General features: G+C 37.2%; 1 protein-coding gene and 1 pseudogene across 1 annotated transcript in view; one reads left to right on the top strand and one right to left on the bottom strand.

Annotated features, from left to right (window-relative positions):
* Positions 1–12665, top strand: part of ZYG11A (zyg-11 family member A, cell cycle regulator) — a 54966-nt gene that overhangs the window by 9749 nt on the left and 32552 nt on the right. The window contains exon 3 of the mRNA XM_033114184.1: positions 1560–2311. Coding sequence (XP_032970075.1) covers positions 1560–2311 — 752 coding nt within the window. The remainder of the gene's footprint in view (positions 1–1559; positions 2312–12665) is intronic.
* LOC117026929 (histone H2B type 1-M-like) lies at positions 8458–8873 on the bottom strand (annotated as a pseudogene).

Consider the following 12665-nt stretch of genomic DNA (forward strand, 5'->3'; position numbering starts at 1 on the left):
TTCATTCCCCCCCCTTCACCCCCTCCCTTTTCCCCTCCCCAGTCCGGTTCAAGCCATTGTTTATGCTGGCTGCCATCCACTCATGGCGGCACACGGTAGCCTACAGCAGCACACAGCAGCCCACCGCCGCTCATGCTGGCTGCTGGCCCTCCTGGTAGTACATGGTAGCCCATGCCGACCTCCAGCTGCTCACAGCAGCCCAGTTCCAGGGAGAGCTGTTGTTCACAATCTTAGCTGTAGAGGACGCAGCTCACTGGCCCATGTGGGAATCGAACCGGCGACCTCTGTGTTAGGAGCACGGCGCTCCAACCACCTGAGCCACCGGGCTGACCCGCAGTCGCCATTTTCAGTCTTTAGTTGCAGGGGATGCAGCCCACCATCCCATGTGGTAATTGAATCCGCAAACTTCTTGCTCCCTTCTTGCTGAGAGCTCACACTCTAACCACCTGAGCCATTCGGCCGCCCCTCCGGAAGCTCAGCGTCAGCTTGTTGTCTTCAATCTAGTTGTGGAGGGCGCAGTTTACTAGCCCATGGGGGAATCGAATCGGCAACCCTGTTGTTCAGAGCTCGCTCTCTAATCAACGGAGCCATCCGGCCATCCCGCTGCTTAAAATTTTTGAGTTCCTAAAGTCTGAATTTCCTAGCCTTGTGTATAGGCCCATCTGCCTTTTCCCTTCCTCTCTACTCTCATTTCCAGCTGTGCCTCCCTTTGGACACTATTTTCTAGTAGTGCCTATTGATTTAGGGTCATCCCGAATAATCTGCTATTGTTCTGTGCTTTTCTGTGTCTTTATATGTTCTTCTACCCTTCACCTGCCCCTGGCAAATTGATATTTATAGTCTTCAAAACTTTCCCCAAAGTTAATGTCATCTGTATTAATTCAATACCTGGTATAATCACAATAGTGCATATATAATACACTATTGTAATAATTTATTTACCTATGTATATTCCTTGACTGAATTCCTTGTGGTCACAGGTTTCTGATTACTTTGTGTGCCCATTACTTAACATGGGATCTCAGACATAGAAGATGCTTAGTAAATCTTTTCTAAATAAAACCTGGTACAAAGCACTTATTTTATAGATGAGGAAAATGAGTCGCCGAGATGTAAGTGACTTGTCAAAGGCTGTCCAATAATTTGGTTAAAAATACTCATTAGTAGTGTTATTTGCATACTATGCATCCTGTACTTACCTACATATTTTGTTCTTTTTTTCTGTGAACAAGGTTACTACAGATAAAACTGGGCTCTGGAGTCCAACTGGCTTTGATGCCTGATTCTGCCACATATTTTAGCCTTGAACAAGTTACTCAACCTCTTTAAGATTCAGTTTGCTCAGCCCTAAGATGGTAATAATAATTGTTTCTTTACAGTATTGTTGCAAAGAATAAATTATATCTGAGTAGTTTAGAATAATGTTTGGCACAGAGTAAGCAGTAAATATTGTCATAATTGTTACTATTAACATCTGTCATAATTCATTGACCACTATGCCTCCTGGAAAAGGCATGCGATTTAGTTGTTATTACAAGCTGCTTCTGGTTCTCTTACAGGCATGCTGACTGATAGAACAGCGAGCATTTTCCGAGGCAACCAAATGAAACTAAAGCTGGTCAATATTCAAAGAGTTCAGATCTCTACAGCTGCATTTATAAAAGCTTTCTGCCATCACAAACTCATTGAACTGGATGCTACTGCAGTGCACACTGACCTCCCAATTCCAGACATCATACGTGGACTCTGCAGCAATAGCTGGATCCAGCAAAACCTCCGCTGTCTCCTGTTGGACTCGACAAGTATCCCTCCAGATTCAAGACCACTGTTCTTTGGTCAGCTCACTGGTCTTCGCATTTTAAGTGTTTTCAATGTTTGTTTTCATAGTGAAAACCTGGCTACTGTTTCTCAGTTACCAAAATTGGAAAGCTTGGATATCTCCAATACTCTGGTCACTGACATCTCTGCACTCCTTACCTGTAAGGATCGACTCAAGTCTCTCACAATGCACTATCTGAAATGCCTGACCATGACCAAACCACAAATTCTCGCAGTCATTAAAGAACTTAAATGTCTGCTTCACCTGGATATTTCTGATCACAGGCAACTCAGATCAGATTTAGCTTTTCATTTGCTGCAGCAGAAGGATATTCTGCCTAATGTTGTGTCACTGGATATTTCGGGGGGCATTTGCATCACTGATGGAGCTGTAGAATTATTTATACGGCAGCGGCCTGCAATGCAATTTGTGGGACTATTGGCTACGGATGCTGGTTATTCTGACTTCTTTACTACAAAGCAAGGCTTGAGGGTTTGTTCTTATTTGAAATAAGTTTGTTTCATTTGTTCATAACATTATTAAGCTTTTGTTGTATATCAGAATCTAGGTATTACTTAGAGTAAGAATCTAGGTATTACTTAGCTTAGATATTAATAATTATTGTGTATCAGTAGGTTGTAGAAATATAACCTTAAACAAGATACAGTCCTGGCCTCTATGTCTTCTAGCCTAGCTTCATCATGATAAGTGCAGTCATTTATACATCACCTCCTATGTACCAGATGTCATGTTGTGCACGTTTTCTACTTTAATCCGTCCATTTTACAGTTGAGGAAATGGAAGCTCAGGGAGGTTAAGCTACATATCCACAATCATAGAACTATTAAATGGTATAGCTAGGACTTGTATGCAAGTCTTTGTGACTCCAAAACTTGTGTTCTTCACTTGTTAACAGCTAAATAAAATAAAGCAGGTGATCAACATGGCTAATATCATTTTTGGTGACAGTATGACAAAGCAGTTTTAAAGAGCCTTAAGAAAAGAGTTTAGAACATTGCTGGAATAGTTTATAGCCCCTCAAGGTGCTATTTTTAAAGCAGCCTATATTTAAATATTTATCTTATGGAATATTTCTTTTTTAAAACAGTGGCTTTCTTCCTCGACTGTACATTTTAATTACTTTGGAAGCTTTAAAATATACTGATGCCTGTGTCCCATTCCCCTAGTGATTCTGATTTAATTGGTTTGGGATTTGGCCGGGGCATCAAGATTTTAAAAGGTCCCCCGTAATTCTAATGTGTGTAGTTGAGTTTCAGAACCACCACTTAAAACCCCTTTCTTTATAATTATGCTTTATGTAATTCTTTCTAAGGTGAGAGAGTAAAGTGATTTGCAGTCATTAGTTGTTTTCACATTTTATTCTTTTGATTTGAAAACAGCAATTGTATTTTAAAGTCCTTTTAATTTTCTGGCATCTCTAATGAAAGTGGAAGCAAGCCATCAGTTACATCATTAGGCTTAATCGAAACAGATATAATTTGAACTTTCAGGTTAAATATGTATAGTAGAGAATTGTTTATCAGAATGTACACATAGGCCTATGTAAGATTAATATCATTTAATGTTACAGAGATCAAAAGACCACAGTGATTAAAGAAAATGGGAAGTTTTGTTTCAGTAAACTTACCTAGTATACATGGAAGTTCAGTTTATTTTGAAAACTTAAAATTGTGCGTTATATACAGTGTTGGATATTGTGGCAATGGAGAGGAGAGACCACAAATCTTCCCGTTACTAAGAAACTCTAAAGATCTTAATTCAGCCTTATGTGGACTGTAAGGTATGATAAGTTTAAAAAGAGTGTTGCAGAAAACCTTTTACTTAAGAGAAAGGTATATCTTTCAAATTAGATGCACATATACTAAGTATTTTTGTTGTTTGAGTTGATCAAAACTTTGCTTACACTGAAATGGATAAAATTAAATGCTAGTGAAAACCTTCAAACAACATATTTTAATTCTTGCACCCCAAATTAGAATGGGCAGTATGTACTTAATTACTTTAGAATGGGCAGAATAAAGGTACAAATTTCTAGTTGTAAATAACTCACAGGGATGTAATTAATATATAGCATAGAGAATATAGTCAATAATATCTTAATAACTTTGTATGGTGTCAGACGGTTATAGACTTACTACGGTGATTACTTCGTTAGGTATATAATGGTTGTATACCTGCAACTAATATATGTTAACTATATTTTAATACATTAAAAAAGAATAAAATGGGCAGCAAGGGCACCCACCGTAAGTATTAAAAGCCATGCAACGTTTTCATTTGCTAGGAAACTCTTGATGCACTGGTGGGGTGTAGCACAAATCCCTGTGAGGATTGTTTTGTAATGGTATCTCCAGGAGGTGAAGTCAAGGAGAGAGGATGATGCAACAGCTTTCTGGTCTTCTGCTTGGTCTTGCTGTGGCTTATCCTTTGTTTCTCTTTCAGCTCTTACATCTCACAAAACTTTATAATTTATCCATTGTTTACATTCTTAATAATGTGTAGGTTTTTCGGCAGTTGATCTATGTATAATACTTAAACAGTTTTGATGTAATTTTTAACTTGCAGATCACTAATTTTAAACATGTTGCCACATTTTTTTTTTTTTATAACTTCTCTCCATACACCACAATTTTTTTCAGAACCAACAACCATTTGAGGGTAGGTTGCAAATCATGCCCCTCTACTCCATAATACTTAAGTTCGTAAGAGCAAAGATGTTCTCCTTAATGGCCACGGTGCAGTTAATAAGTTTCAGGAAATTTAACATTGATGCAATACTTTTATATAATGTACTGTACATATTTCCAGTGTTGATTATCCCAATAATGCCCTTCATAAAATACTTTTCCTTTTAGTCCAGGATCATTTTTTGCATTCAGAAGTTGTCATGTCTCTTTATAATTTAATCTGGAAGAGGTCCTTAGTCCTTCCCATCTTTTGTGACATTAATATTTTTGAATACAGACCAGCTTTGTTATGTTGGCATTTTAAAGAATGTTTTTCATTTTGGCTTTGTCTGATGTTTCTTCATAATTACATTCAGGTTCTTCGTCTCTGGCTGGCGTACCACATAAGAGATGTAATGTCTTCTCAAGGGTGTCACATCCTGAAGCACACAGTGCCCCTCATTAGTCATGGTACTTTTTATCACATAGTCAAAGTATTGTTCAGATACTAGATAAAATATTCAGATACAGATAAAATATTTTCTATATAGTATTGTATTGTTTCTACACTATATAGATATTTTTCCTCTAATCGCGATATATGGGATACTGGAAGACTATGCAATTATCCTGGTCTTTATCAAACTTTCTGATCTAGATTTAGCATCTGTTGAGATTCTCACCTTAACCAATCTTCACTACAGTGGTTGCAAAGTGATGATTTTCCAACTCCAGTCCTTCCTTCTACATTTAGCAGTAGGCATTCTACTGTACGGAAGAGCCCTGCCTTCTCTATCTCTCTATCTAACCTGTCCTCAGTATGGACTCATTGATTCCTGTTGTTTTTGGTGGTTTATAATTAATTACTGTCCTTAATTATTTTGATGCTCAATTTGTCACAGATTGGCCAATGAGAGCTTCACCACTGTTGTTGTTGTTTGACTAATTCCTCACTTTCTGGCATGCCAAGATGTTCTAGGCTTCTTTACTCATACTTCCCTATTCCAGCCCTGGAATTAGACATTTCTCCCAGAAACCCTGGTTCTTTTAATAGGACACTAATATTTGAGTATTAGGTGTGCTCATTGCTGTTGGGGTATCTTTGTTGTTAGCTCTTTTAGCAACCACAGCTAAGAAATACATGAAATAAGTTTAAAAATGATGCTTTCAAATGTCCATCCACCATTCTTCTTTGCCTTTCCCCATTCTGTATGTGTATCTTCTCTTCCACAGTGAGAACCTTGGCTCCCAGCGTTGGGCACATTTGCTTAATTCTACAATACATATGAGTTTCACAATTGCTGTGCCAGTACTACTATGAAACACAAATCAACTGAAAAGAGTTGAAGATTTGTTTGCAGTTTTTTATCCTTGTAGATGGAGGGTATAGTCAAAGTACTAAACAGATATATTTCAGTTTTATTCCCTATCTGTCTGTCTGTCTGTCTGTCTATCTATCTATCTATCTATCTATCTATCTATCTATCTGTAGATATAAGGTGCCAAAAAAATGTATACACATTTTAAGAAAGGAAAACTGGATTAAGACTGTAATGCTCAATATATACTGATAACAAAGATGAATACAAGTCACGTTTGCCTTCTGCAACTACAAGAGGTGCTCAAAGTGGTTACCATTAGTGTCCAGACACTTCTGATTATGGTGAACTACTGCTTGAGCAATGTTGACCAAAGTGTCCACTTGTATACGTTTTTGACACCCCTGGTGTGTGTGTGTACACATTCATATATATGTATATACACACACACACACACACACACACACACACACATTCTGCCCTTTGCTTTTTTTTTTACACTTAACAACATGTTCTGGAAATCAACCCATTTCAGTTCATATTCTCATTCTTTTCTGTTTTTGTTTTTTTTTGATGGTAAAATACACATAACATAGGACACATAATTTATCATCGTAACCATTTTTAATTGTACAGTTCATTGATACTAAATACATTCATAATGTTGTGCAACCATCACCACTATCCATCTCTATAGCTCTCTTCATCTTGTAAAACTGAAACTGTATTCATTAAACAATAACTCTCCATTTCCCCCTCTCCTCAAACCCTGGCAACCCCCATTCTATTTTCTGCCTCAGTAATTTTGACTATTCTTAAGTGCGTCCTGTAAGTAGAATCATACAGTATTTGTCTTTTGTGGATTGGCTCATTTCACTTAGCATAATGTCCTCAAGGTTCATCCATGTTGTAGCATATTGCAAAATTTCTTTTCAAGATTGAATAATATCCCTTACATATATATGTACCACATTTTGCCTATCCGTTTATTGTTGATGGGCACTTGGGTTGTTTCCACATTTTAGCAATTGTAAATAATGCTAGTGTGAACATGGGTGTGCAAATATTTCTTAAAGACCCTGCTTTCAGTTCTTTCGGGTATATACCAAGGAGTGGAATTGCTAGATCAAATGGTAATTCTGTTTTTTATTTTTTGAGGAACTGCCATACTGTTTTTCATAGCGGCTGTACAATTTTATATTCCCACCAATGGTGCACTAGTGTTTCAGTTTCTCCACCACCTTGCCAATACTTTTTTCCTCTTAATATTAGCCATCCTAAGGAGTTTGGGGTGGTATCAGTGAAGTTTTGATTTCGCTTTCTTCTAATATAATGCATCTTGTCATCAGCTTGTTGGCCATTCATATGTCTTCTTTGGAGAAATGTCTGTTCAAGTGCTTTGGCCAGTTTTGAACTGGGTTTTTTGTTGTTTTGAATTATAGGAGTTATCTGTATGTTCTGGATGTTAATCCCTATTAGGTACATGACTTGACAGTATTCTATTCTTTGGGTTGTCTTTTTACTCTTTTGATAACTGTCTTTTGATGCCTCCAAAATTTTTTCTTAAAGTTTGATTTGTCTATTTTTTTTCTTTTGTGAACTTTGGTGAACTTTGGTGTCATATCCAGAAAATTATTGTTAAATCTAATGTCATGAAGCTTTTAGCCTACGTTTTCTTGTAAGAATTTTATAGTTTTAGGTCTTACATTTTGGTCTTTGATCCATTTTGAGTTAGTTTTTGTGTATGATAAGTAAGGGTCCACATATGTTCATTCTTTTGTATGTTGATATCCAGTTTCCTCAGCACGATTTCTTGAAAAGACTGTTATTTCCCCCATTGAATGGTCTTGGCACCCTTGTCAGAAAATCAGTTGACCATATATGTGAAGGATTATTTTTGGGTATTCTATTCTATTCCATATTCTATATGTTTGTCTTTATGCCTGTACCATGCTGTTGTGATTACTGTAGCTTTGTAGTAACTTTTGAAATTAGGAAGTGTGTGTCCACCAGTTTGTTCCTTTTCAAGATTGTTTTGTCCATTTTAGGGTCCTTTGGGATTCAAGATGAATTGAGGATGGGTTTTTCTATTTCTGCAAAAAGCATCGTTGGTGTTTGTTAGGGATTGCATTGAATATGTAGATCATTTTGGGTAGTGTTAACATCTTAAGTCTTCCAGTCCATGAATGTGTGTTCCCATTTATTTGTGTCATTTTAAATTTCTTTCAGCAGTGTTTTGTAATTTTCATTGTACAAATCTTTTAACTTTTTTTTTTCCAATTTTCCACAAATTTTTTTAATCACATCCCACTTACAGACATTTTCCCATCCTCTCATTCAGACTTTTCTAAGCAAAGGTAGTCAGTCCATGGGGAGTAATGAATTCCCAGTAAGTAGACCTGTAACAGAAGTAAATCCTATTTCTGTACTTCAAACAAAAAATACAATGAGAAATCTAAAACAGCTCGTTTGGGCTCATCCACTCAGATAATGATCTCTTTTTGATGAATCAGTGTGCAGTAAAGCAGGGTTGGAGTTAGGTAGGAGAAACACACTAATAGGTCGTTCTCAGGCAGATCAGACTTTTCATATTTCGTAACTTCTATGGGCTGAGTCGTATTTTCAGTTACTGTTTGTATTTCCTTCTTCTCTGCATTCATCTCTCTCCCTTGCGAGTCTACTTGGAGCTGGTGTACTTGGTGACGGCCTTGGTGCCCTCACAGCGTGCTTGGCCAGCTCCCCGGGCAGCAGCAGGTGCACGGCCGTCTGGATCTCCTGGGACGCGATGGTCCAGCGCTTGTAATGCGCCAGGCGCAATGCCTCGCCCGCGATCCACTCGAAGATGTCGTTGACGAACGAGTTCATGATGCCCATGGCCTTGGCCGAGATGCCCATGTCCGGGTGCACCTGCTTCAGCACCTTGTACACGTACACCGAGTAGCTCTCCTTGCGGCTGCGCTTGCGCTTCTTGCCGTCCTTCTGCGCCTTGGTCAGCGCCTTTTTGGAGCCCTTCTTCGGAGCAGGCTTAGACTTGGTGGGCTCAGGCATTATAGGGTCACACGTCACAATATTGTCGCTAGGAACTGACAAAAAAAAAATCTTTTAACTTTTTTTTAATTAAAGTTTATTGGGGTGACAGTTGTTAGTAAAGTTACATAGATTTCAGGTGTACAATTCTGTATTACGTCATCTATAAATCCCATTGTGTGTTCACCACCCAGAGTCAGTTCTTCTTCCATCACCATATATTTGATCCCCTTTACCCCTCATCTACCATCAATCTTTTAACTTAATTCCTAAATACTTTATTGTATTATTAAATGGAAAATTTTTCACAATTTCCTTTTCAGATTGTTCATTGTTATTGTAGAGAAACGCAACTGATTTTTGCATGTTGACTTAATTTTACTTCCTTTCAATTTGGACCTTTATTTCTTTTTCTTGCCTAATTGCTCTGGTGTGAACTTGCAGTTCTGTGTTCAATAGAAGTTGTGAAAGTCAGCATTCTTGTCTTGTTCCTATCTTAGAAGTAAAGCATTCAGGCGTTCACCACTGAGATGATGTTCACTGGAGGTTTTTTATACATGGCTTTTATTACATGTTCTTGGTGGTTTTCTTCTCTTCCCAGTTTGTTGAATGTTTTTGCCATGAAAGGGTGTTGAATTTTGTCAAATGCTTTTCCTGCATTAATTGATGATCATGTTGTTGTTGTTTTCTCTTCATTCTGTTAATGTGGTGTATTACGTGTTTTGATTTTCATATGTTAAACTATCCTTGCATTCCAGGAATAAATCCCACTTGGCTGTAGTATATAATCCTTTTAATATGCTGTTGAATTTAGTTTGCCTGTATTTTGTTGAGAATTTTTTTTAATTTTTCAATTGCAGTTGACATTCAGTATTATTTTATATTAGTTTCAGGTGTATTATTGAGGACTTTTTAAATTACTTTTCATAAGGGATATTTATCTGTAGTTTTCTTTTAGTATCTTTGTCTGGTTTTTGTAATTAGGGTAATGCTGTCTTCATAGAATGAATTAGGAAGCGTTCCTTTAATTTTTGTTAAACTTTGAGAAGGACCAGTATTCTTAAATGTTTGGTAGAATTTACTAGTGAAGCCATTAGGTCTAGGACTTTTCTCTGTCAGGAGATTTTTAATTTTTTTTGTTTTAAGATTTTATTGGGGAAAGGGAACAGGACTTTATTGGGGAACAGTGTGTACTTCCAGGCCTTTTTTTTTTTTTCCCAAGTCAAGTTGTTGTTTTTTCAATCTTAGTTGTGGAGGGTGCCGTTCAGCTTCAATTTGTTGTCCTTTCAGTCTTAGTTATGGAGGGTGCAGCTCAGCTTCAGGTCCAGTTGCTGTTTTCTAGTTGCAGGGGGCACAGCCCACCATCCCTTGCAGGAGTCGAACCGGCAACCTTGTGGTTGAGAGGATGCACTCCAACCAGCTGAGCCATCCGGGAGCTCAGCGGCAGCTCAGCTCAAGGTGCTGTGTTCAATCTTAGTTGCAGGGGGCGGAGCCCACCATCCCTTGCGGGACTTGAGGAGTTGAACCGGCAACCTTGTGGTTGAGTGCCCACTGGCCCATGTGGGAATCGAACCAGCAGCCTTTGGAGTTAGCAGCATGGAGCTCTAACCGCCTGAGTCACTGGGCCAGCCCCAGGAGATTTTTAATTACTGATCCAATCTCCTTACTAGTTACAGGCCTATTTAAATTTTCTGTTTCTTCATAATTTAGTCTTATTAGGTCTTGTGTTTCTAGAAAGTTTTCCATTTCATCTAGGTTATCCAATTTGTTGGGCTATAATTGTTTATAATACTCTTACAATTTTTTTCCTGTAGAATTGGTAGTAATGTCCCCACTTTCATTTCAGATTTTAGTATATTGAGTTCTCTTTATTTTTTCTCAGTCCATCTCTCTTAATGCTTGTCAATTTTGTTGATCTGTTCAAAGAACCAACTTTTGGTTTCATTAATTTTTTTTTTTTTACCCTCTTCTAGAGCCCCGCTCCCCTCTCCCCCTTTGGTTTCATTAATTTTATTTATTATTTTTGTATTCTCCAGTTTATTGATCTCTGCTCTATTATTTCCTTCATTCTGCTAGCTTTGGGTTTAGTTTGTTCTTTTTCTTGTTCCTTAAGTTGTAAAGATAGGTTGTTGATTTGAGCTCTTTCTTGTTTTTTAACGGAAGCATTTGTAGCTTTATTTGCATTAGCACTGCTTTCAATGGGTCTCATAAGCTTTGGCATGTTTTTGTTTTCATTTGTCTCTAAATATTTTCTAATTTCCCTTTTGATTTTTTCCTTTGGTCCTTTGGTTGTTTAACAGTGTGTTGTTTAATTTCCATAAATTTGTGAATTTTGTAGTTTTACTTCTCTTATTTCTAACTTCATCCCATTGTGGTCAGAAAAGATACTTAGTGTGATATCTATCTTTTTAAATCTACTGAGATTTAATTTGTCACCTGAGATATGGTCTATCCTAGAAAATGTCCCATGTGTACTTGAAAGAATGTATATGCTGCTGCTGTTGGGTAGAGTGTTCTATATATATTTGTTAGATTTAGTTGCTCTATTGTGTTGTTTAAGCCCCCTGTTTCCTTCTGTCTGGTTCTATCCATTATAGAGACTGGGTTATTGAAGTCTCCATCATTGTAGAAAAGTCTGTTTCTCCCTTCAATTCTGTCAGTTTTTATGTCATATATTTTAACCGTCGATCATAAGGTACGTAGATGTGTAGAGTTATTATATATATCTTGCTGTACCAAACCTTTTATTAATACATAATTTCCAGCTTTTCTCTCTTGTAACCACTTTTGATTTAACATATGTTTTGTTTGATATTAGCATAGTCACCCCTGCTTTCTTTTTTCATACCATGTTTCCCTTAAAATAAGACCAGGTCTTATATTAATTTTTGCTCCAAAAGCTGGATTAGGGCTTATGTTCAGGGGATGTCATCCTGAAAAATCATGCTAGGGCTTATTTTCTGGGTAGGTCTTATTTTCGGGGAAACACAGTATTTGCATAGAATATCTTTTTTCATCGTTTCACTTTCTATCTAGTTGTGTCTTTGGATCGAAATTGAGTCTCTTGTAGACAGCATGTAGTTGAGTCATGTTTTTATTCAATCTTCTATTCTTTGTCTTTTGATTGTAGAGTTTAGTCTATTTACATTTGAAATAACTACTGATAAAGAGAGATGTCTGTCATTTTGCTTTGGTTTCTATATACTTTGTAGCTTTTTTGTCCCTTATTCCCTTCATTACTGTTTTTTCGTTGTTGTTCAGCTGATCTTGTTTTTGTAGTGAAACGTTAATCTTGTTTTTGTAGTGAAACGTTTAAATTCCTTTCCTTTGTGTGTATTCTGTAGCTATTTTCTTTGTAGTTACCATGGGGATTATGTTTAACATTTGAATTTATACCAGTTTAACTTCAGTAACAAACAAAAACTCTGCTCCTTTACATCTCCATCTCCACCCCTTTTAATTGATGATGTCCCTACGTTACATCATTATACATTGTCTGCCCCAAAGCTTAAAATAATTATTCATTTAAATACATTTGGCTCTTTAATTATGTAAAAAACAAAATTTGGAATTACAAACCAAAGTTACACCACCAGCTTTCAGAGTAATAACTGTTTTTTAAAATATATGAGTTTCCTAAGTCATGTAGAAAAAAGTGTAGTTTCAAACCATTTAAGAAATATCGGGGTGGCTGATTGGCTCATTTGGTTAGAGTGTGGTGCTCATAACACCAAGATCACCGGTTTGAGTCCCACATGGGCCAGTGAGCTGCGCCCTCCACAGCTAGATTGAAAACAGTGACTTGACTTGGAG

This window comes from Rhinolophus ferrumequinum, chromosome 9 (assembly GCF_004115265.2).
Source record: "Rhinolophus ferrumequinum isolate MPI-CBG mRhiFer1 chromosome 9, mRhiFer1_v1.p, whole genome shotgun sequence".
Taxonomy (NCBI): domain Eukaryota; kingdom Metazoa; phylum Chordata; class Mammalia; order Chiroptera; family Rhinolophidae; genus Rhinolophus; species Rhinolophus ferrumequinum.